At 41.9% G+C, this 25,380-nt stretch overlaps 1 protein-coding gene across 1 annotated transcript in view; it reads left to right on the forward strand.

Annotated features, from left to right (window-relative positions):
• KLHL4 (kelch like family member 4) overlaps window positions 1-25,380 on the forward strand; it is an 83,243-nt gene that overhangs the window by 29,045 nt on the left and 28,818 nt on the right. Inside the window, exon 2 of the mRNA XM_072430649.1 lies at window positions 21,351-21,487. Within this exon, the coding sequence (XP_072286750.1) occupies window positions 21,351-21,487 (137 nt within the window). The remainder of the gene's footprint in view (window positions 1-21,350; window positions 21,488-25,380) is intronic.

Consider the following 25,380-nt stretch of genomic DNA (forward strand, 5'->3'; position numbering starts at 1 on the left):
TCCCAAAAAATTTAATCTCGACGGCTTAAATGTTCAGTAGCGAGAACGGCCTGATTCATCACGAGATCTAATTTTAAAATTTCGCTCGCTCATCCCCAGTTACCGCTTTTGATATGGATAATTCACCCCAAGCCACACTCGGGATTACTGTTAGGGAGGGTAACACCACCAACAATTAAAAAATTATGTAAATGGTTCAAAAATACCCCCCCGAAGAAGTAGCTACAACCAAAATGTGATCACCATGTTAGCGCCGGCACAGTGATGGTTTGCGGTGTGGCTTTCTTTATAAACAAAGCCATGTGGTGCAGACATTGGGTCTGGCATTGATTTTGAAGGCCCCTTGAGTCTAATTTTGACTCTCTTTTCCCCAATGTGGCTATAAGGGACTGACAACTCGAAGCACCGTATTCTTTGTCAGTTAATAAATTAAATCTGATCACTTGACAGAGGAGTAATGAGTTCATTGTTGGCGCGATCTGATATATTATAGCTGTGGATAATTCCAGATTTTGCTGCTTATTATTCTCCTCTATTTGATACAATTTCTTCACAAAAAAACCACCAGCCTCCATTGCACAGCCTTGAAAAGTCCTCGCCCGGCGCTCAGGATATATTGGAGGTTCGAAGACATGGACTCCGCAAATCACATTGTCAGATTTCCTTCTCAATTTGTATTCAGCCAGTGACTTCCACGGGACAATTAGTAACTGTACAATGCGGCAGCCGGCTCCACATCCAGAGTTCATTAACACCGAGCAATTTAGATGCCGCAGACTCAGAATACGAATTAGTCGCGGGACAGAAAAAACGACCCGAGTAAAATCATTAGCTGAGAAACCGCGATTCTGATATAAAAAAATAAATAAAGTGCTGATTTAGGGCAGAGACGTCCAATCACAAGAGAACAGGCACCAGGAGAGCGCAAAATGTATCCGGTGAAATTAAATTTAGGATTCATGTGAAACCGGAACCTCACAGTAATTTTTAACAATAGGTCAAATCAGATTCACCCCTCCCCCCAAAAAACATCTACGTCTATGCAATGTATAATACAAATTTTCCCTATATTTTACAACATATATAGTAATTATTCTGTAGTCCGTGATAGAAGATAGAGGGCGCTATTTGGCAAACAGGAAGTGTATTCAATACCATCATGGTTTTTAATACTTTTTATTGTCATGGAATTAATCTTTATTCACCATATGCAGTGATAAATAACCCAAGGTCAGGTTTCATGGTATGAACTCATTGGCATGTACAGTTTTCTTTTAGTCCTTGCAAAGTCACAAATACCTGTTGATCCTTCCAATGCTGTTTGACGTATGCAGCTTCCTGTGGTGGGGTGACAACAATGCTGCTCTGCTTCTGAACTGAAAGCAGAGTTGGCAATCTCATGTAGGATGTGCCTGCTTGCATTACAATGGGATGAGAAATGGCACAGAAATATTTTGCATGCTGTGCTTACAATGAACTGCGACATGTTGCCCTTTATTGCACTGCACCACACTGGTGGGGTGGGAATGAGGTGGCATAAAAAAATGAGTGGGGTGCCAATGCCCCAACACACCCAATGTGCAGGGCTGCAGGTTGCAATAACAAGCACACATGAAAATGGAAGCATTATTGCAATGGAGGAATAAACTCTTACTGGGGGTCTTCTTCAGCCCTTAACATAGCCTGTAGACATCATTCGAGTCCCAAACAAAAATATTTGCCCCGAGAGGGCACAGTCCTGATGCTAATTAGTCACAATCAAAATATAAAAAGTTGCAAGGTCACAGAGCCATCAGTGGGAGTTTAATGGAGGTTGCCATTTGCTTATGGGGCCCATGTACTGATTGTTCCTTAGGACCATGTGGATTCCTGCGTCCCGCCTGTATCCCAACTTCTGACCTCAACATTCATTCAATGGCAGAAATCAAAGTGGAATCCAATCAGACTGAACAGATCCAAAGCTCAATACTGCCTGGCTCTGCTCTCTATTAGTGTTGGTCGAATATCTCACTATTTGATTAGACAGCTATTCGATCGAATAGTGAGATTTTGTTCGAGTGATCGAATGCCAAATTCAACACCATTGAAGTCAATGGTGGGAGAATTCGGGTTATTTTTAGGGACTATTAAGGGTTTCTTTATCCAAGAACACTATCCAAGAAGGTTTCCCCATTCATCACTAGTGCCCGGGGATCGCCTGCAGTCACAGCTGTTACCACAAAGTTCCCACGGTCATGTGACTGTGGGAACTGAACTGCAGATGAACTCTGCAGTTTCACTATGATCCCCAGGGCACTACAGGTTAATTAAACCTGTAGTGCCCTGGGGATCGCACACTCTTCTCAATGATTGCAGACACAGCAACTCGTAAAACACTTTTTATATTTTTGTCGTTGAATCTCGTTTTTTTTCAGGTCGGGTCTACCCGAATTCAAACAGCCATTTTCGGGTCGAATATCAAGACAACCCCAATTCAAACAATAATAGCAAAACGCTAATATATTAAAATACAATCCCAGTAAAAATCCAGTATGCATGAAGCATTAATAAAAAGAAAAGAAAAACAAATCACAAACATTAATTAGGTAAATGGGGGGAAGGGAAAGAAGTGGGGAGGGCAAATAATATTAAGGAGCTCACTGATTCACATAGACAATGGAACATGTTAAACCTGTAGATGAGCATAATAAGCATTCCAGGTTTCCCAAACCTGTTCAAATTTTGCAACCCTATTCCGGAGGAGAGCAGTAAGATTCTCTATCAGACGTACATCATGAATGTGAGTATGCAGGCCCTCCAAAGAGGGAGTAATATACATTTCCACTTGGTCAAAATCTAAGTGCGGGTTCCCACCAAAATATGTGTAATAAGTTCACAGGTTAATGTAACATTTTTTAATGTGATTACAATGAAACTTATTTGCCATCAAAGGTCAAAGTATTCATTAAAGAACAATCAAATCAAGTTTCTTTGATTAAATAATTAAAAAAATTCCTAATATTGTGTATTGTCCCCTTGGGGAAAGAAGTGGAACTTTGTGAGAATGGTTTACATTCATCCAGTAGAAATTACATTCATCTCAGCACTGTCAAACACACAATATAACAAACCTTTGCTCCTCAGGGGGTGGATCAAATGCCACCAGCTAGGTTGGTTGTAATTGGTTGTCATGATATCCTCAAGGTTGGATTACTAGCCATGATTTCCCCTGGATCTTACTGAATACCCCATTCGGCATGAAAAAACTTTTTTTTGTGATTTCTTTTCTAGTTGTGAATGAGGCCCTTTATCTTTCATGTTGGGAAGCTGCCTTTCCTTGGGACATTTTAGTGCAAATTCTTTTGTATGTCTAGCATAACCTGCATGTTTGAGATCTCCCCAAGTTGATTTTCGATTAAGTTGTGTTGCTGATTCCCAGGTGCCCAAAAAGCAGAGGTCCACCACCATGCTTCACAGTAGGTCTAAACTATGCTCCTTTCCATAGGCCTCAAAACTCTTCTCCAAACATATCATTGATAGTCGTGGCTATTAACTTCGGCTTTAATTTTGTCATTCCAAATGATTTGTTTGAGAAGTATTAGGGCATCTTTAGTATATTTTGGTGGAATTTGAGCAGCACTAATGTATTCTACAAGGGGTATAAACACATGACAGGTCCTCTTGTTTTACACCTAAATGTAGCAACAGCAAAGGTATCTGTGAGTTACAAAGTTTCCAGTACTTTCCTAGTAGAAGTCCATTATGCGAATAAATGTCCATCACCATCACTCATCTCATTCATGGTAATGAAAGGAGCCTGACTCATAAGACAAGAGCTTCATAAAGCGAGAGCATCTTCTCCGGCTAGCCAGATGCGCCGAGGCTTTTCTGTTCTATTATCACTGCGCTGACGGCACAGCGACTCGTAAAAGTGCTTGAAAGGATAAATCATATGCAGGTGCTGTCAAGTGGAGATGGTTTTAGTCAAGGTTGTTTGGAAGTGCCGAGCACAAATCGATTTTATAGAAAATGGAACACGGAGTCCGCTCTCTTAATTGACTGGATAAAACATCACATGGAAATGATCAGTATGGAACAGGTCACCTGAGAAACAGACTTTTTTTTTGGTTTTCAAGAAAAGAACATAATAGGGCAAAACACAGAAGTTTATTTTTCTTACAGATAAATTGGAGCAGAGTTGGGGTAAGAAGTGAAAGATTCACATTCGGCACGAGCCTCAGCACTGTCAAACATGTCTGGCCAAACCTGTGCTCCTCAGGGGTTGGATCAAGTGCCACACTCTAGTTGGGATTGGCTATCGTGATCCCTGCAAAGTTGGTTGAACAGGCCATGTTCCTTTGTATTGGCTTGAATTGAGTCCAGGTTTTGGCTTCAGATAATAAAATTCTAATAATGTTTCCACCTAGGAGCACAAATAGGTACAAATCAAAGCAGAATGGATTGGACTGGTGATGCAAGACAAGTTTGTTGTCAGGACTGGCAGGAGGTTGATGACGGTGGATCATAGCTTTGGCAATAGTGGTTGTTATATGGAAGGACACCCATGCACCCTCACCCCATTAAACATACCAATACAGCAGCTTTTCCCAACCCTTCAAACCCAGAGGAACCCTTGAAAAAACTTTCAGGTCTTAGGAAACCATTTGATAAAATTCCCTTCTACTTTGGTAGAAGTTCACCTTCTATGCCAAATGATAGCAATGGCCCTGGGAATAATCAGGCACCATTAGAGGTCAGGGCAATCAGCCTAAGCTCAAGGAACCCCTAACTACCTCTGGAGGATAAGAAGTATCTATCCAAGACTCTATCCAAAACACCAGGAACCTGAGGCTGCACCTAATCTCTCCCTATATAGCCATCTCATAGATAAAAACACCAGTTTGAGGTGGAGCTCATTGGAAGCTATACTATACATATATAACACCAGAACGCTTGGCTTTTTGGTTATAATATCCAGTATCTCCAACACAACCTTTTGTTTCTAAGACAAAAGCATCCTTTGCCCTTATTAACGTTATGCCTTAAAGTCCCACTTTGCCTACTCTTTACTTTTTTCTGTTTAAACAGGGGCTGGCCCATAAGCACTGTTTATCTAATTGAGAGGAGTATAGCTCTTTTTTTTTTCCTTTTTATTATTTTACCCCATGGATCCCTGCTTGAGAGAGGTTGCCTAAAATTTTACCCCTGCCCTTTATTTCGGTGTAGATCCTCAGTACAATTGACATGACATCAAAAGTCAGACTTCAATCAACCCCTGACCTCTGCGATCCAGGATAAAAATGTCAGCCTCATACTAAGAGTAAGATGCAAAGGAAGGCTGATTTAACGGTTTCAATAGTAAACCTCCAAAATGGTAATAATTTACCACCAAACTTTTTATTTTCCTGCATACGTCTACTTATTACGCTTCTCTTTAAAGTTTAAACTCATGCCTATGGCTCTTTAAAATGATGGCCTCATCAAAATGTTATACCGAGTCAATAAATGGAATTTGAAACACACATTAGGAGCTCTGCCTCCCAGGCTGACAATGCAGAGAAAAAAAATGCCACACCGCAGTGAAGACGTACAACTGCGGCGAGCGGTAAATTACCCATCACAGCCAATTAGCAGACACACATCCAGAAACAAAAGTTGTACGGACAATTTACAGCACCCCAAACATCAGACCGCGCTGCTAATTGGTCTGTAAATAATAAACGTCTGGACTGCTGTGATGTTTAGAGAATGCTGCGTCAAATAACATGAAATGCCAGATTAATTGTTTTCAAGATATGATATTGAACAATACAACAAGGAACCTGATGAAGTGCAATGGGAGCTCGGCATACGAGGCTGGAACTGATACAGAGCTCAATATTTGGATTTGGTGTAACGATTTTTCATTAATAATATGTTTTCCTTTGGTTACCATGTTGTGTGTTTGTTGTACTTTTCATACTTCCAAAATGCTAGAAAAGCAAAAGGAAATTTACCATTAAGAATGAGAACGATACGAAACAAAAAGTAGGATTTACAAAACCTAGATGGGTTACAATGCAGCTGCAGGAGTTATTTTTATAATTATTTTCATGTTTTTATATAGCGCCTACACCAATTGTGCTAATGCATGATAAATGGAGGTCTTAATTAAAGGAGACTGCCAGAGACTTTGGACACACTGCCAGAGATGGCTAGAGACTGCAGACATTGTACAGGAGATTGTCAGAAACTGTAAATATACTATTAGGGATTTTGGAGATTGGGTTATTGTTTTAGGAGACAACCAAAACTGTCTCCCATTAATCCCCCCAGAATTGGTTTTAGTAGGAGTGCTCCAAGACCTGGTAATTATTTCAAGGGTCCATGAGGGGTAAAAGGCTCTCATCTGCCTCCCCTGAATTACTCCTCCTGCTTCATATCACTCCCATCTATTACTCCAGGGTCCTATTCAACTACCTCTGCTTTCTGACTACCTACATCAACCCCCACTTATCTATCTCTCCTGCCTGGGGATGTGTTGGTTTGCTTACACATGGAGCATCATCCAGTTGTGGATTAGGTCTACTTTAAAGTATCAGTGCACTTTAATATTAATATTATTACTACACAGTATTTATAGCACCATCATATTATGCAGCGCTGTACAAAGTCCATAATCATGTTACTAGTGTCCCTTAAAGGGGCCCACAATCTAATGTCCCTACCATATGTTTTTAATACAGTCTAAGGTCAGTTTTAGGGGTAGACAATTAACCTGAATGGTACCCAGAGGAAACCTACGTAGACACGAGGTGAACCTGCAAATTCCATGCAGAAAAAAGTCCTGGTTGAGATTAGATCCTGGGACCCAGCGCTTCAAACGCCAGAGCACCAACCTCTGAGCCACCATGCTGCCCACTTGAAAACAAAGTATTTATTCTTTTTGTCCCCTTGCCAGGGTCCAGCCCAAGCCACCCTTCCTTTCCACAGATGGGTACATACCTTAATCTGACAGTGGCAGTTCCTATATTTGTTTTCATCCTTCATGACAAGTCTGTTCTGCATTATTCCCCCTCAGTCGTCTATGGGGCTGTGCACTGAAGCTGGAGGAAGCCCGATAGAAGTCTGTGGAGCTATAATGCACAGGCATGGCCAGTATGGTGAAGACAACAGAATGGACATAAACAGCAAAACCTTCATCTATCAGATAGAGGTAAGTATACATTTTTGGATGAGGGGGTTGGTTAGGTTGGGGAAATTGGCAAAAAGATAAAAAACACTTTGTGTTAGGCTGCATTTATCCTTCTGGTTTATGTGTAATGGTGCCAATAAGAAAATCCTTTTATTGTATCTCTGCCAAGGCAGCGATAACATGGCGGACAGGTCGGTCCATTGTCCCGAATGTGTTTACAATAATTCCAGCCCCATTGATAGGATGACACAGACCACAGATATGATTCACTCTAACAATCTATTAAATAGACGGCGAAGAAGAAGAACCTCGGCCATAATTCGAGCCCTTCACTGTAAATAATTCAGAGCCAAAACCTGGTAAAATTTTTATAGGATTTATCAAATATGTAGGCAAGAAAACAAGAGCACCATCTATAATTAATGACATGGCCTCTTCTGCCAGGGAAATGGAGATTTCCCTTTACTTTGTGTAATGAAGGAGAACACAATATAAATACTGGGTAGCTTTTTAAAAAATAAAAAGAGTTCACTCCAAAAAAAAAAAAAAAATGAAATTTGTTTAATGTAAATGAATTTAACTTTAATAAAAATAATTTTGTCATTTTGTAGCTTTCATTAAACATTTTTTTAGTGTTCCTGCCATAAAAGTCATTGTTTAGGGACCTCCTGGGTGACAAGGTACTGCCCCTCTTTCCCAGTGCAGCTCCCCCAGTGTCCTGGTGTCATGTGGGCTTCCAATAGAGACTACACAGGAAAATATCATTAGACTAATAGTCTGGAGCAATATCATTAGACTAATAGTCTTGGGGGTTGCTCAAGATGTAGCTGACCAACCTCTCATTTCATGATTCCTGCATAGATCAGGAGTCAACAACACTTGCCATTCCCAATCTGGCTTCTATGAAATCTCAGGGTTCCTCCAGTGGTTGCAAGGGGTTCTTTAAACTGTGGCTGACTGACCTCTCATTTGATGATGCCTGCAGAATTCTTGGGTCAACACCACTTGGCAGATTGCCTGCTGCAAGACTGGCAATATTTTTAGTTGTCTATAAAGGTGGTGTTATGGTGTATTCTTTCCATTGACCACCAATTTTAAGAGTTTTTTTTCCCCCATTGAGCTCACAAAAATTGGATTTAGTAGGGTTTCCTCAAGCTGTGGCTGACTGACCTCCCATTCGTTGAAGCCTGCATACATCTGGATTCAACACCACCTAGCAAAGCCAGATGCATGGCACCAATGATGCATTTATTTCTCTATAGGGATGATATTCTAGATATTGATATTCTAGTGGCTGTGTTTCCATTGACCACCAATTTAAGAGGCTATTTTTACCACTGAGCTCCCAAAAATTTGTTTAGCAGGGTTTCCTCAAGCTGTGGCTGACTGGCCTTCTATTTGATGATACCAACATAGGTCTGGGATCAACACCACTTGCCATTCTCAGTCAGGGTTCAGTGAAATCTCAGGGTTCCTCCAGTGGTTGTAAGGGGATCTTAAAACTGTGGCTGACCTACCTAACATTTGATAGTACCTTCTTGGGTCAACACCACTTGGCAGAGCCAGCTTCAAGACTGTTGATAATTGTATTTGTCTATAAAGGTGATTTTCTAGTCACAATTGTAGGGTGCCCTTCTTAACATTGACCACCAATTTACAAGGCTTTTTTCCCCCCATTGACCTACCTAAAAAAATGTATAGGGTTTCCTCAAGCTGTGGCTGGCTGGCTTACCTATTTAATTATGCTCTTAAAGATATGGAGCCAACACCACTTGGCAGAGCCAGATCCATGGTTCTAATGAGGTTTTTATTTGTCTATAAGGGTGATATTCTAACCACTATTATAGGGTACCATTCTTTCTATTGGCCACCAATTTAAAAAGCTTTTCTCCTATTGATCTAAAGTTGGTTTTTTAAGGGGTTCCCCAAGACCTGAGATTAAGGGTCCATCAGGAGTAAAAGTTTTTGAAATGTTCTCACTTGTCTCCCATGCATTACTCCTCCCTTGTTCATTTAACTCCCAGCTATTACCCCAGGGTCCCATCCCCAATCACCTACCACCTGCTTTCTTACTCTACCCTTCATCACTCCACTCTTACCTATCTTCCTGTCAAAGAATGTGTTGGTTTGCTCATTGTGTCTCAAAAAAAAAAAACAAAAAAAAAAAAAAACACACACACACACAACTTCATTTCTCCATCCTCATTGACTCCAATGGATTTTTACAAAATTGTAAAATCCAGCCAAATTCTTCCAATATCCACAAACATTTCTGCATAATGAGTCCGTATGGAGGCACCCAGTGCTTCCAAAATCCACTACACCCTGTGTTTTTTGTCCAATGCCCAGTTTTTTGGGATGGAAAAGTTAAAACCCCTCTAAATCAAACCCTTCTGTTGTGGATGAGAGACCTGCGGCTTTTAAGGGATTTCCTTGGAACAATGATCCTTAGGAAAATATCTCTTACAATGAGATTTTCAGATTTTACAATTTGTATTTATGACGCCCATAAAACATATTACTGATTGTTTATCCTTATACATAAACAGTGTCAGCGTGAGAGCTCATTAGAGCGCTGTGATTAAATACCCCATTATGGGAGCCATCGATGTAATTATTCATTTAAAGGGGATCTACATAGAACATAAAGGATCGTTCTGTGTTCTGATGGTATTATTTATCACACATGCTGGGGGAATAAAACAGGCAAGGCAGAAATACTGCATGATGTGCTGACCACCTAGAGGTCAAGGTCTTACCGTAGTTAAAAGGGGCTCAAATGTGGCCCTGACACTAACAAAGGGCCACACATAATATTTTGTGTGTGCAATGCTACAGGGAGCAATATATGACTTCAGAAGATGGTCAGAGACTGCAGACACAGTACAGGAGACGGTCAGAGACTGCAGACAAGACGTTCAGAGACTGCAGACACTGTACAGGAGACGTTCAGAGACTGCAGACACTGTACAGGAGACGGTCAGAGACTGCAGACACTGTACAGGAGACGGTCAGAGACTGCAGACACTGTACAGGAGACGGTCAGAGACTGCAGACATTGTACAGGAGATGGTCAGAAATTAGAAACATACTACAGGAGTTGTTAGAGATGGGGTTAATGCTTCAGGAGACAATCATACTACTTGAGATTCCTAGAGATCACTACTGTGGTTGGTGCTGGGTTGCACAATTTATTGCCCACTACTTTCTCTGCATTCATTTCTGCTGTCAGTGGGCTGTTATTTTTCTTTTGCGACCATTGTGAATAAAGTACACAATCTGCAAATATTGTTGTTACATTTCTAACATGGGACTGTTATTTCTTTATTGTGTGATGACAAATTCTGGTAACACTGATTTCAGCTCTATATGGGAATCTTGCCTGGGGCTGGACACTGCAGGGCCACGGCTGCCACCACACTGAACTGAGTGTTACATAAAACCAATCTGACAGATTTGGTATAACAATTTGTTTCTAATTACCGAACCTCCCGTATCAGCAGGTGCTGTTTATAGGGGGCAGATTTCAGATAACATACTGTATATTTATGGTGACCAAACTGATTCTCAAATCAGCACACGACAACATTTTCTACTGAATATAGAGATGCAGATGTTTCCAATATGTGTAGTTATACAGATCTCAAGTTTTCAGGTTCCTAAATGCGTAACACTCAACAGATCTGCAATCAAATGAATGAGAAATTCCTATTTTCTTCTGTTTGGAGGTTTACAATTTATTTTCCTAGTATGACAAGTTCTATTTTCGTATTTTCGGTTCACGTGCGCCATTGTGACTTCTTATCTGTCACCGGCATAAAGCACAGACAAAATTCTTGCTGTGCACAAACGTCAATGTTAGACAATACGAGGGTTTATCTTTACTGCTCGTGCTGTCTGGACTCTGGGACGATTCGCTGAATGACACACTTGTGTATGTGTCACCACCATAGGTTTAAACCCATATTTCATGTCCTATGACAAGTTTATCTTTCCAAAGAACAACTCAATTGTCTGACATAATCCTCGGGCCTATTGTCATTAGAACAGCTCACAGGCTGCAGGATTTCTAAGAAGTTCTAATACATTTTAAAAGAACTTACATTTGCACCCCATGACACTTACCCATTGCCAGAAATAGGACAACACAATATTATCTGAGCTGAATATGGAATAAAACTGAGCCATTACATCAATGCAAAATAATACATTTGTCAACTAGATGGCGCTTTTTCACACTCTAATAACTCTCGGACTGATTTAAGACACTTCCTGTAAGCTCAGGGTGTCAAGGACCCGCCCACCTGTAGATACGTGATCACCCCAGCCTAGGCTCCCCAACACTCCTCCACAAACAGACACTTACACTTTACTGCTTCTATTTAGAGATAAAAGCCAACCACCAAAAAGAAGAGGCAACCCATGATACCACACGACTTGCCCAACAATGTAGTATATAGTCAATTAGGAAAAGAGATGGGCAGAAAATCTTACAGCTGGGCTTGAAGAGTTTGTCCACCATGTCGATGATGATGTTACCATTGAAGATGGAGTCAGGTGGGCTAAAAACCTTCTAGCATTTTAAACCCTTTGGATATCAACCAATCAACATTCCACAATTTCTAGACCTGCTCTAATTTCTCCTGCTGTATAATAAGTATTCCTCCTGCTCTTGTTGTTTTCCTGATAACACATTCATACCTAAACAATCCATAAAAGTGTGCTAAAGCAATATTGGTTCTGCACCAGAATGGATGAAAAAACACACAACAGTTTCAGTTCAGCAGTTTACCAGCTGTACGTGCATTGAGCTGCTCTGCGGTGCATCTTGTATTGTACACCACTGTATCGTGCATTGGGGTGATATCTATCATAAAGAGATTTATTTTACATGATTTCTAAGTAACACAGTTTGCTTCATCCCTGCTTAGTCTTGTGAGTCACTTGTGCTGATTTCTGGCTCAATGAATCCTTTGGAGTCTTAGAAAAAAACACTTGTATGCCATTCATGTCTGACAAAGACACATGGATACAGAATATTCATTCCTTTATATAAATATATTTATCGCCCACTTCTTTAGAAACTAATCCCTTGTGCATGAGAGTCACCAATGATTACTGGAGCCTTTCATCCAAATATTTTGAATTGGTAAAATCTCCAAGCGTCACAGGTGATTTGTATGATGATGACTAATGAGCGCACCCCCACAACACTTCACTAGGGTACAATGTAAATGTTAGGACGGGGCACCAAGACTGCAGTTTGGTGGCTGGCTTTGATGTGGGTTGCTTGAAGGGAAACTCCAGGAAAATAAAAAATCTGCACTTGGAGTGGGGATCCACACTGCCAGGGTTAATTGCTCTTTTTTTGCATACTGTGGCTGTAAAAAGTACTTTTACCAAATTACTCAATTCCACCAACTACCACCTCTTCTTAACTAACCTCCAAGCTGCTTCTCTCTGCACATTGATCGTAGATCTCACGATCGTAGATGGTATCATTACCATCAGTCCTGCATTGTAGGTAAGGGTGCCAAGGTCCTGCTCAAAACCTAGAGCACAGGCTGCCAATGGAGTAAAGCAAATGTACTTTTTAGGGGTACCCTAGGCAAGCTTTGTAGGGGCCCTTTTTTTAATTTCCAGAGTCCAACTTCAAAGACTGATAACTAATGCTCAACATCTGTCCTTTCAGCAGGTTGGTGTGTTGGATGATGGTGGTCGTATTGGGTAGCTTCTGATTACAATAAATGTCAGACTACAAGCAACAAATATTATATACACCCTCACCCCATGATACACACACACATACCTACCACCACCACCACCATCCCCGACACTGCCAGGATTGATAATTCATGTTGCTTATTGGGTAAAGTAGGCAGCAATATCTTATTTCTAGATAATCAAGTTTTTCTAATTGACCGATCTCCCCACAACCAAGCCTCAATCCCCACATCTTCAACCTACAATGAAGGTCCAGCAATTTTTTTTTGGTATGTGAGGATGTTGAAGATTTGCTCACATTTAGGAAGTGCCATATAATGGAGGAGAGTGCCGGCTGGTGATGAAATGAAGACTAAGGAAATGTGTGTGTGTGGGTTCAGGTCAGATATTTGGTTGGTTGGCAGTAAGTAGTAATTTTTTGGCAAACTAGAATTAGGCTTCAAAGGATATCTACTGTCAAGACAGTTTTGTTTAGTTTTTGATGGTCTGGGAAACAACTGAAACCCCCGTCATGCTTCCCTTTGCCACCAGAGCAGAAGGTGAAGGTAAATCTTCCTATGTGGACAAACATTCTTTTAAGTTCTTGGTAAATCTAGTGAAAGGACATCCTCCAAAGACCTTGAGACACCTACAAAATGAACCAATTCCAGGCCATCAAGGTATCTACCAAGAGATTTTATGTGTTTCATAACCAAAATCAATTAGACATTTTGGGAACTATGTGGACCTCTTTCTTGAGACATAAATATGGGCAAAAGGCACAGAGTCCCCGAAGAGTCGCATGCATTTTGGCAATGGACCTCGAGGAAATATTTATGTTGGACCTTGATGTTCTGGCTTTTGTTGAACTGTTAAAGTACACAATATGGGCCTGACTTATGAAAGCTCTCCAGGGCTGGAGAGGATACACTTTCATCAGTGAAGCTGGGTGATCCAGCAAATCTGGAATGGATTTCTTAAGTCTTTGCTATTTGTTAGCAAACATTTTCAATCCTGGACCAGATCCATTCCAAGTTTGCTGGATCACCCTGATTCACTGATGAAAGTGTATCCTCTCCAGCCTTGGAAAGCTTTCATAAATCAGACCCAATGCCACTGTTTGCCATAGGCCCGCATTGGTTGGATTTGGGATATCAAGCATGGAGCATGATACTATTAACCTTTTTCTAAGTACCCAAATATATATAATGTTTTAACAATTATTCAAGAAATAGAAAGCTACTACAGAGGAATGAATTCTTGATTGAGAGACCTGTCAAACTGAAGTCCCGGTGACCCATTATGGAGTCTCTAGTCTCTTGCTGCTAAGTCTGGATCCTGATAACTCCATTCTAACATCACAATTTATTTTATTCTGCAAGCTATGTACAGTAAGTGAACAAATGTTGTGCACAATCATCATCTTCCTCCTCCATCCAGGTATCTGTGTGCCCAATGGGTCCTCACAGGCAGTGAGAGGAACATCGGACTCCATCCTTGAATATTAGAGGTTTACAAAACTGGATTCCACCAGGTCTGACCTATAAAATAACATTAGAATATCATTGTGCCCAATATAGAATCTTATTAATAATCCACACTCTAAGATATGTACCCATCTCAATCTTGTGGCACCTTTCTATTCCATGCCTTGCCTCTGATGCATTTCACAGATAGCTGTTGCTTCTTCAAAACATATGCAAATAATATTTCACAATATAGGTGACCAGAGCTCTACAAAGAGATAAATACATCCGCAATATATAAATTGCCTATAAAAACAAAAGTACAATCATTTACAGCAATCCCGGCCCATATTTGTGAAATAGACATGTCTAGACAAATGCACCATCATTTACCCGGACAATCCTTCTCATGGATTTACCTGAATGAATGAGAAACACCAATACAATGATATTGAACAGGATGGGTGGTGTTTTGATTAGCAATTTGTATATTGAATGTAAATTAGGAAACATTCATTCATTAGTTCGGAAACTATTTATGTTACATATATCTTTTTATATAGTCATTTGGAATCAAAAGGCACCAATGCAATGTTTTTTGCTTGAATCTGAAAAGTGCTGTGTGGAATGGATTGCATTGGAGTGTGTACTGCATGTGAGTATTGAAGTTGAGTTGGTGAATGGTCTTTGGAGTTAGGTGAACATTCTTTGAAGCCAAAGCCAAGGTGCGACTTGAACTTCAAAACTTATGAATCTTCCATAAAAGATCATTCTTAGTCTTTTTTCTCATACGATTAAAATCTCTAGGACCAATACATACCTGATGTGCAGTGGCAGTAGTGAGTTTTGTTAACTGGGTAACGCAGGGGTTCCTTGATCAATGAGCAGTTTGTGCCTCTCAGGTCAGACGAAGTGACACCAATGATCTTTTTGGCTATCTGTAAGGGTGACATTCTTCCCATTGTCCAGCAATGTAAGAGAAATTTTTCCCACTGACCCCACACTAATATACACTAATTATAGAAGGGGTTCCCTGAAGACCTGAAAGTTATTTCAAGGGTTCAAAAGGATGAGAAAGGCTGCTCTAGCATCAGATCTATTTTATATGATAGGTTCGGCATGCCTAGTGATGTATCTGTGTATCATTTCCAGGTACTGATTACCTCCTTCAGACAGGACTGTAGTACATTCAATGCGTTTACCAAAAGTAGACGCGTCTGTGTTCAGCCTTTATCCAGGGTCACCATCTACTTCATAGACGAAGGCTGTGTACACATATTAGGTTTTTGTCGTTGGAAAGGATCTCTTACGATTGTTTCCAATGACAAAAGACTGAAAGATGAATGAAAGACACTGTACATAGCGCCATTCTTTTCTATGGGGGGGGGGGGGGGGGGGGGGGGGGGGGGGTGACGAGCGAGTGCTGTCCTGTCATCTCAGCCAAGGCAAAGTCATTGAGATCAATTATGGGTTTTAGGATAAAAGGTGGTGGAAATAATGCTATTGTTGTATCTAGTGACAAAAAGAAATTCTTGCAGCCTTTTAAAGTCACTAAAAGATCCAATAAGCTAAATGAGAAAAAAATGTAATAAAAAAAAAATAGTCACAGTCGAGTGGAACAAAGTGTGCTCCCAGCTGCGGTGGGAGACAATTAACGTGCAGTGTAATATACTTATTGCCTGTTATTCAAAATGGGATCGCCGTTAGGAAAACCCATTATGAGCAGAGAGGCCGGTACTCCAATAACCTCCCCAATGTCTCCTCCATATGGATGATTGCTTCCAGTGTATCATCCAATGACCTGAGGGGAGACTCCGCAATGGAAGAATCCCACCTCCTCCTCCCTCCAGCCCAGCTTACAGTCAGCTAAATAATTGATTGATCGGCACAATTGATTTCAGCTTTGCAATTTTTTTTCAAAACTGAACTTTAATTTCAAATATAATTATGTTCTCGCCTGCAGCCGATAATAACTCCTCTGTTCTTTAAGGAGAGCTTGGAACACAAAGAGAAAAATGAATGTCCAGGTGAATGATCACCAATTCTGTTTTATACTGGGATGATGGTGGGAGATTGGAGCTCACATGGCAGTGCCAGGGTCTTGGCATTAATTCCAATGTGGGGAATCATTTGTAGGGAGGTGGAGTATTCTTCTGTATAATATTAGAATTTTAATTGGATAAACTAACAACATTTGTCGTATCTGCATTGCACTGTGCAAAAAAAAAAAAGGATATCCATTGCTGCAGTGGCTTTAAGGATGATTTACTAAAGGAATTTAGGATATTCATTTTGCAATAGGAACAGCCTGTATTCCTTTGGTAAATTGGTAAATCTTCCTCTTTAAAGCTCCATTCCTGGAACAAAATAGCTTTTTCCACTGTCACTGCACACTGTGAGCTTCTCACAATGTGCATTAGAAGCTGCAGTAAGACACATCCAACCTTATTTGTTGGCTAGAGAATGCCAAATATTACCTAGCCCCTCTCTTCCCAGCCTGGGTGTCCACTGCCCCCCCCCCCCCCCCGACCTATTGTATGCTAAACATCCCTATAGATTGTAAGCTCTGCTGGTCAGGGTCCTCTCCTCCGTTGTCATTCTTTGTCCCTACATGTATACAGGTTGGTCATCTGCCACCTTTATTTATTGTACAGTGCAGCAATATCTGTTGCTGCTTCATATATAAAAAAAAAATATTTGTTTCACCTCCTGTTGTGTTTTTGGAGTCCACAATGGGACACAAAAAGGTGCAGCCATTACTCCAGTTTCCTGGCTGGGACTTCTTATCTTTCATGCACGCCCAGAGCTTTCTTCAGGCCCCTAAATATGTTGCAGGGTCACTACACCCTATGAATGGGAGTTGGAGGAAGTTCTCCATTTAGGCGATTTACTTATCCAATCTTTAATAATAAATTAGAACGTTTTATTCATTCTCTGTGAAGTGTAAAACGTTTACATCTTGCTGCGCGATCGCCTTGGATTTATTTCCAGAATGGCCTTGAAAACAAAGCGCAGAACGAGGCGAATTCAACAATTAGGGAGACAAATGCACGCGGTGACACTCAGAAATAATAAACAACCCGCGTGACGCATGAGCCGCCACATGTTTCTAATATTTTCAGGGAGGTTAATGGAAGGAAATAATGTCAGGCACTGCGATGCATTACTCAGATTATCATAAACATGGCTCACACTGACAGGCCAAAGAACACGGGGTAATATTTACCTCCATTTCGGGCAATTTACCCAAATTGGGGCCTTTGGAAATGTGTGATTTTGTGGAACATCTGCCCCTAATGGTAATAAATCACGGACAGGGCTGCCTGCATGAATGATTCAGATTGATCATTTCCCTGAGAACCTTTAAAACAATCCTAAACTCCCTGTATGTGTGTAAAGGTCCCGCCCCTGCAGAGCCGATGCTTTGTTATTGGTCCATCTCTGTGACCCACCCCTGCAGAATTCACGTCTTGCTAATGACCCATCTCTGTGACTAATAGGGAAGTGTAGCAGGTGGAAGGGGTATGTCCCAGCCTGGACAACAGGAAATGCTTGGTAATTGCACATTTTGGCCCAACAGGTACAGAAGCCCCCATGGTACCTCAAGGAGAAAGAGGCCGCAATGCTCTACCATGTGACTTTTGCCTAGGTTTGGGGTCACTTTAAACGTTTTTTTCAGTTCATTATTTATTATTTATCATGATATAAGAATCATGTGGATTCAATATTGCTAGAGGTGGGTGAATACAGAGCGGAGGTCATACACAAAATATCCATCCACCAAGTGAAAGTAGACAAGGACAAAATACAAGCAGAGTCGGGGTCACAGGAAAAGGTCAGTCCAGGCAGCATAAACTGGCAATGTCAGAAGCAGGCAAGGTCAGCAACAGTAAATCAGATGATAAATCTTTAGCACAGATTAGCCCAGCTATACGCTACAACAGGCACTGGTGACTGGGAGTGGAGAGGCCTTGATATCCCAGCAGCCAATAGCAGTGCAGGGTCAGGAGCTGATCAGCCTCTAGAATCCCCTTCAGCTGTGCACAGCCCAACAATGGATGCTGGGGATGCCATAATGTTCTCAGGCTGCACATCTAAAGGGAAACTGGGGCTGCTGGTATCCCGGGTTCCCCTGGCTGCCGCAACTGACATTGCTGGACAGAACAAACAGTGTTTATTACCACGATGGTGCACAGCACGTCCCTGGACAGATGAGCATTTCCTAACAATACCCCCCTCCTGAGGAGGGGCCTCTGGACCCTCCACCTGCAGTTTTTCAGAATTATCAGTTTGACCCCTTATCTGAAGTCCAGAAATGAGCTCAAGACCAGGGTTTGTCAGGAGTGGGCAGTGGCTGGAGGGTTTTGGCTGGTACTATGCAAGGGAATAGCATTGGAACAAGGTTTAGCTTCAGTGGGGCTAAGAGGTGGGGCATCAGCTTGGACATCCTCACTGGCACTAGCAGCACACAGAGGTAATGAGTTTGCCAAAAACTTCTCAACACAGGCATTCATCCATATTACAATCTGTCCCGATTCCCAATCGATTACAGGGTTTTGCTTACGCAACCATGGCAGTCCTAAAATTACAGGGGATGAAGGAATGTCTAGCAGAACAAATCTTAACATTTCTGAGTGGGCAGCACCCACCTTAACCAAAACCTCAAGAGTTCTGAATGTTGACTTTCCCTGCTGCAAAGGAGAATCATCTAGAGCAAATACACATAATGACTTAGGTTGATCAACAACTGGGGATTCCAAGAGAGCGGGCTAGAGATACTGTATATTCAATAAATTACTACCAGCACCGCTTAACGGAATCCCAGGCAATTTCAACAGGTAATAGAAAACGATCAGATTTTGAAAGAAATACCTGATTGCCTAGGTGGGTTTCCATGGGCCCACCTAGGCACTGAAGTTTTCCAGACTTGTTCCCAAGGACAGGATTGCACGAAGTGACCATGTTCTCCACAATACAGACAGAGCCTATGTGACCTTCTTCTCAACCTCTCTGTGGCTGACAGTCTGCAGGAGCCCGACTGCATTGGCTCCTCGGATGCAGTGGGAGGAGGACTGGGCTCAGAGGTAGTGAGTGGTCTGGAAGGTGCAGAAAACTTTTCCATGCAGCGCTCACGAAGTCTGCAGTCAATCCTAATGGCCAATTGGATTGTGTCATCCAAGGAGTCTGGTAAAGGGTGGTTGACAAAAATGTCCTTGATGGCATTGGATAGACCCAGGCAAAATTGCCTTCTGAGCGCTGGCTCATTCCACTGCGAATGTACAGCCCAGCAGCAGAACTCTGCAGCATATTTCTCCAATGGCCTGTGACCCTGCTGAAGACCACAAAGTTTTGCCTCTTCAGTTGAAACCAGGTCAGGCTCAGCATACAGAATCCCCATGGCCTGGAAGAATGCCTCCACTGAAGAGAGGGCTGGGTCCCCCTGAGGCAGATTAAAGGCCCATGCCTGGGAATCACCCTGGAGTAGGGAGATGACTAGGCCTACTCTCAGATTCTGTGCTGCAGCTGAAAACATTATTTGCAAGCATTCATGAATTTAGCAAACCTTTGGCGTTCACCTAAAAATTTTTCTGGAAACGGAATCTTGGGTTCCTCAGGAGGGGCCACAGCATCAGGATCCACATCCTGCCTTTGAAGCTCCTGAGCAGCCACGCGCTGTGCCAACCCGTTAACAGCATCTGTCAGGAACTGTAATTGTTGGCAGAAATCCTCCATAACAGTGGGTAGTTTTTTCTGGCCTGTTGTAATGTAAGGCCCTGGTCAGCACCAGTCCTCACCAGACACCAGTCCCCCAATCTAACACCGCAGTCTTCACCTATAGCAGCCTCCGCTCAGCCTCAGGAGACTGGTTGCGTCTCCCAGCACTCGGTTGCCCCCAGGACTTACTGCGCAAGGGATGGTGTCTGGGGATGGGCTGGCAGAGGACCAGGAGCCCAAGATTCCAACAGGAACAAGTCCAGAATACAGAGCAGAGGTCATACACAGAATATCCGTCCACCAAACAGAGTACACAAGGACAAAACACAAGCAGAGTCTGGGTCACAGGCAAAAGATCGGTCCAGGCAGCATAAACTGGCAATATCAGAAGCAGGCAATGGACAGCAGCAGTAAATCAGACGATAAATCTCCAGCACAGACTAGCCAAGCTAAATGCTACAACAGGCACTGGTGACTGGGAGCAGAGAGGCTATAAAGTCCCAGCAGCCAATAGCAGTGCAGGACGGAGTCAGGAGCTGATCAGCCTCTGGAATCCCCTTCAGCTGTGCACAGCCTAACAATGGATGCTGGGGATGCCATAAATCCTTCAGGCTGCACAACTAAAGGGAAGCGGGGGATGCTGGTATCTCAGTCCTCTTTGCTGCCACAACTGACATTGCTGGACAGAACAGACAGTGTTTATTACCACGATGATGCACAGCATGGGGTCGCCAGACAGATGAGCATTTCCTAACAACCAGTCCATGAAAATCCAATCTATTAAGCCAAGAACATTTGATCACAAGAGAAATAAGCCTAATATACCAGTTTTAATTTGCCCGTAGACACATGGGGTGAATATAACACTCTATGAATATTCACTTAGAAATAGCCAAAGAATATCAGATCCTTCAGGTGTGAAGAACATTCTATTTACAAAAACAAACATTCACTTAGCAGGGGGAGTAGGTAAAGAACATCAGATCCTGTAACCTGAAGATTCATCCCCCAAAGAATGCAATCGGGTCTGGTTCAGCAAAGTTCATTCAGCAAAGATTCGTCGCCTTAAATTTCTGCAAAAAGATTTTGAAAGAGGGAATGTCAATCAGCAGAAGCTCCAACTGGACCTCATCCTGAATGCTAACATGATCCCTATTGATTTATGTGAATCTGAATCCTAATGACAGGTCCCCTGAAAGTCCATCTTCAGCTAAAGAATATTGGACACAATATTACAAAGTTGGGGGGGGGGGCACAGAGTGGGGTATACAGAAGGCCAAATACCTACATCTTGCTATCATCTTTTTCTCCAGGTTGGTCCTTAGTGCCGTCTCCGATTATTTTGCTGCAATGTTTACAAATGACGTCCGTGAGGCTAAAGAGGAGGAAATCAAAATGGAAGGTGTGGACCCCGATGCCCTTAAGGCCCTCGTACACTATGCGTATACAGGTGAGGAACCCTCCCAGGTAATATGAATGTTGGCGTATAACCCCAGGTGTGATTACTTCCACTTAATCAGACTGACCCCACTAAAGAGTTTATATCTAACTTGTTTTGGCACCATGAGCTGCTTAAATTTTCCCCCCAGCCTCGCCTTCATTAAATCCGCCCTCCAGCCTCCCCATCCCATTATTAAATCTGCCCCCCAGCCTCCCCTTTATTAAATCCGCCCTCCAGCCTCCCCATCATTAAATCTGCCCCCCAGCCTCCCCTTTATTAAATCTGTCCTTCAGCCTCGCCTTCATTAAATCTGCCCTGCAGCCTCACCCTCATTAAATCCGCCCTGCAGCCTCACCCTCATTAAATCTGCCCTCCAACTGCCACATTAAATTTGCCTTCCAGTCCCCCCTTCCCCTTCACTTTTTTAAATCTGCCCTTCAGCCTTGTTCTTCAGCCTCCCCTCTCCAACTCCTCTGCTGGATTGAATTTGCTAACTCTGATTTTAGCGCAGACATCTCACAATGTACATTAAAAGCTGCAGCAAGTCAGATAGCGCTCCGCCTCATTTCCCGTTTGGAGGACATCCAGGATCATCTAGTCCCTCCCTCCCCAGCCCGGCTTTTTAGGCCTCACCCCTTTCATTCGTTGGATTTAATTTCCGTCAATCACATGTGGGCGTTACCTAGGGTGGTAGTATGCAAATACAGCCCAACTAAGACCACTAACTCCTCCAGACAGAAATTAACCAATGAAATCATTTTGATATTTGCATAACTCCTCCCAAGAACCAGCCCACTGCCTGTATCAGGACTAAGGGGCCTTGAGACAAGTGATGCTTTTAGGAAGTCGTGTACAGCACTATGTTGGCCCCTCCCACCAGCCATGCGTTGCTTGTACGTAATAGAGAAGGAAAGAGACCCATTGATGTGAATGAATCTCAATGAATGAATCCAAAGACTCCAAAGTAAGGATTGCAATGAAACGAGAGATTTTTTTTTCTTACCATGATAATAAGAAGTGTAAAGAGAAAATAAAATCTGACCCTCCCTGACCCTTATATCACACAGCAGCAGTTTGGGCATTGTTTGTTCTGTTTGGCAAACACTTTGAACAAGCTGGAATTTAGCTGAAATCATTTCACCCGGCTCAAGGTTTCGGCTTTTGTAATATCCACAGCACTTTGGGATTAATAAATGTTTCAGCCGGTGTTTTTCAAAAGAACGGAGAGAAAAAAAGTGCTTATCCAATTGTGGACATAAAAGGTCGGAATCCAGGCTCGGCAGGAATCTCCAGAACGGAATTGGGCGGAGGGACGGGAGGTGAATCTCGCTGCCCACTAATCTTCAATCTGAGATTAAACAAATTGGCCGAGGAGGGTGAGGGGGCCTGAAACAAAGCCCATTGAGGGTCTGATGCTGAATAAAAATGATTCCACAACTGACACCGGTGAGAGATGCAGAATTAACGCGCTGTGATGTGAATCCTCAATATTGCCGTCTCAGCATTATTCATCGCAGGTGGATTAATGTTGTCAATATCCCTAAACCCCTCGGCTTTTCTAATAAGGGCAAATCAATAATCATGAATTAGTAAATCTCGCTCTGATCCCGGTAAGGCAGGAGGATTCTTTCATCTCACATCCAGAATTACAAATGATAGCAAATGAATGCACAGAATACAAAATATATATACAATGTAACTTTATAAGGACCCGAAAATACCCCGTCATCCCCGGATTCACTGCATTGCAGTGAGAAAAAGTTCAGGAAAACAGGCAGAACTTTATCCTGAATATATAAGAGGCGTCATCCGGGGTCATCATCTATGTCTTGGACCGGATCAGAGGTGATACCAGAGTCCGAACACAGATCAGCTGCAGCCTCCCTCTTGTCTTACAAAGTTACAATGCTGCAATCTGATAATGGGGGTGGGGAGACTGGGGAAATGCTTCCTTCTGCCTGCAGCAGACTGATGACATTATCTCAGCCTAGGCAAAATCACTACTGGAACTCAATGGCTTTTTAAAGCTTCTAACTAGTCTTCATTTGAAGGGATAACATTTGGGGTACCTAACAGTCCCTGTTTCTTATTTAAGACGGTTTAGATTTATGGCTTGGAAATAATAAAATGAGGATTGTCAGGATATTGTTGATGTGGATTGCTGGGAATGTAAGGTGCAGATATAGAAAGATTCTGACAGGTCCACTTTAAGCTGCTTGGCCAGAGCTTTATGATGGCAAGGTGACCCACCATCCAATCTGCTTGTACAGCCGGGAATTCTGCCAAGTTTTCCAGCTGCATCGCTTCTCATTTATTTATTTTAACAAATTATTTCTGGAAAAATATCTGAGCCCTACACAATTCTTCATTTTACTCATCCACACCGAACAAAGTCTGCAGATTTTCACATATTAAAGAGCTGTCTTGTTAGGAGCTAATCCCTGGACCTTAGTGACCTATATATCAAATCTGCCTCTCTGCCTACTCCTGTCTCTACCTGCCCTCCGGTCTCCATTTGATAAATATTCCCTCTGGCTTCCATCTTGCACAGTTATCCCGGCTCCCCTCATTTCCTTGCACACTGTGAGCTTCTCACAATGTACATTAGAAGCTGCAACAAGTCAGATAGAGCTGCCTCATTTCCTGGCTGGAGGACATCCATCATCCACTATGATGACATCTCATTACCTCCCAAATCTAATTGTAATAAAATGCATATACAGCCAAACTTTTTTTTTTTCTTTTCAGTTTCAAATGTAAAAGGAAACTGGTAACTTTCATTTCTGACCCAGTTGGGGAGATTTTCCCTCACTTCCATGATAGTTTGGTGTCATCTGCAAACACAGAAATGATACTTTTAATCCCAAACTCTATATCATTTATAAAGATGTTAAACAGTAAAGGTCCCAACACTGAACCCTGGGGTACACCACTAATAACCCTAGACCATTCAGAGTATGAATCATTAATTACAACTCTCTGGACGCGATCCTTAAGCCAGTTCTCTATCCATTTACAGATTGACTTTTCTAAACATATTAACCCTAACTTGTATATTACCCGTCTGTGGGGTACAGTGTCAAATGCTTTAGCAAAGTCCAAGAACACTATATCAACCGATACTCCACTGTCTACCTGTTTACTTACTTCCTCATAAAAATAGAGTAAATTTGTTTGACAACTTCGGTCTTTCTTGAAGCCATGCTGACTATCACTTATACTATTATTTTCCAGGAGAAACTCCTCTATGTGGTTCTTTATCAAACTCTCTAAGACCTTTCCAACTATGGACGTTAAACTAACAGGTCTGTAGTTACCTGGGTTTATAATAGTTACCTAGTTTAACATAGGAACCACATTGTCCTTTCACCAATCCATTGGTACCTTGCCAGTGACTAAAGAGTCTCTAAAAAATTGAAATAATGGCTTTAACAATAACTGAGCTCAGCTCTTTGAGGACACGTGGATGTAATCCGTTAGGTCCTGGCGCTTTGTCAACCTAAATCTTTGCTAGCTGTTTCTCAGTCATATTCATTTTGAGCCATTGTGACTTATTTAAGGCAGTGACATTGCTATTATGAATTTGGACTTGAGCTCTGATTTTTTTTCTTTGTGTACACAGAGCTAAAAAAAATGTTCAGTAAATCTGCGTATCTTTATCCCCAGTTACCAACCCAGTGACATCTTTTAAGAGACCTACATGCTTAGAGCTGATCTTTTTGCTATTAATATAGTTTAAACATTTTTAGGGTTTGCCTTACTTTCCTTTGCAATCTGTCTTTCATTTTGAAGTTTTGCACATTTTATCTCCTTTTTACATCTTTTGTTATATTCTTTATAGTTTTCAAACGGTGAAGATGATCCTTCATTTTTAAATGTGTGGAATGCCCTTTTCTTGTCCC

This window comes from Pyxicephalus adspersus, chromosome Z, assembly GCF_032062135.1.
Source record: "Pyxicephalus adspersus chromosome Z, UCB_Pads_2.0, whole genome shotgun sequence".
Classification (NCBI taxonomy): Eukaryota; Metazoa; Chordata; class Amphibia; order Anura; family Pyxicephalidae; genus Pyxicephalus; species Pyxicephalus adspersus.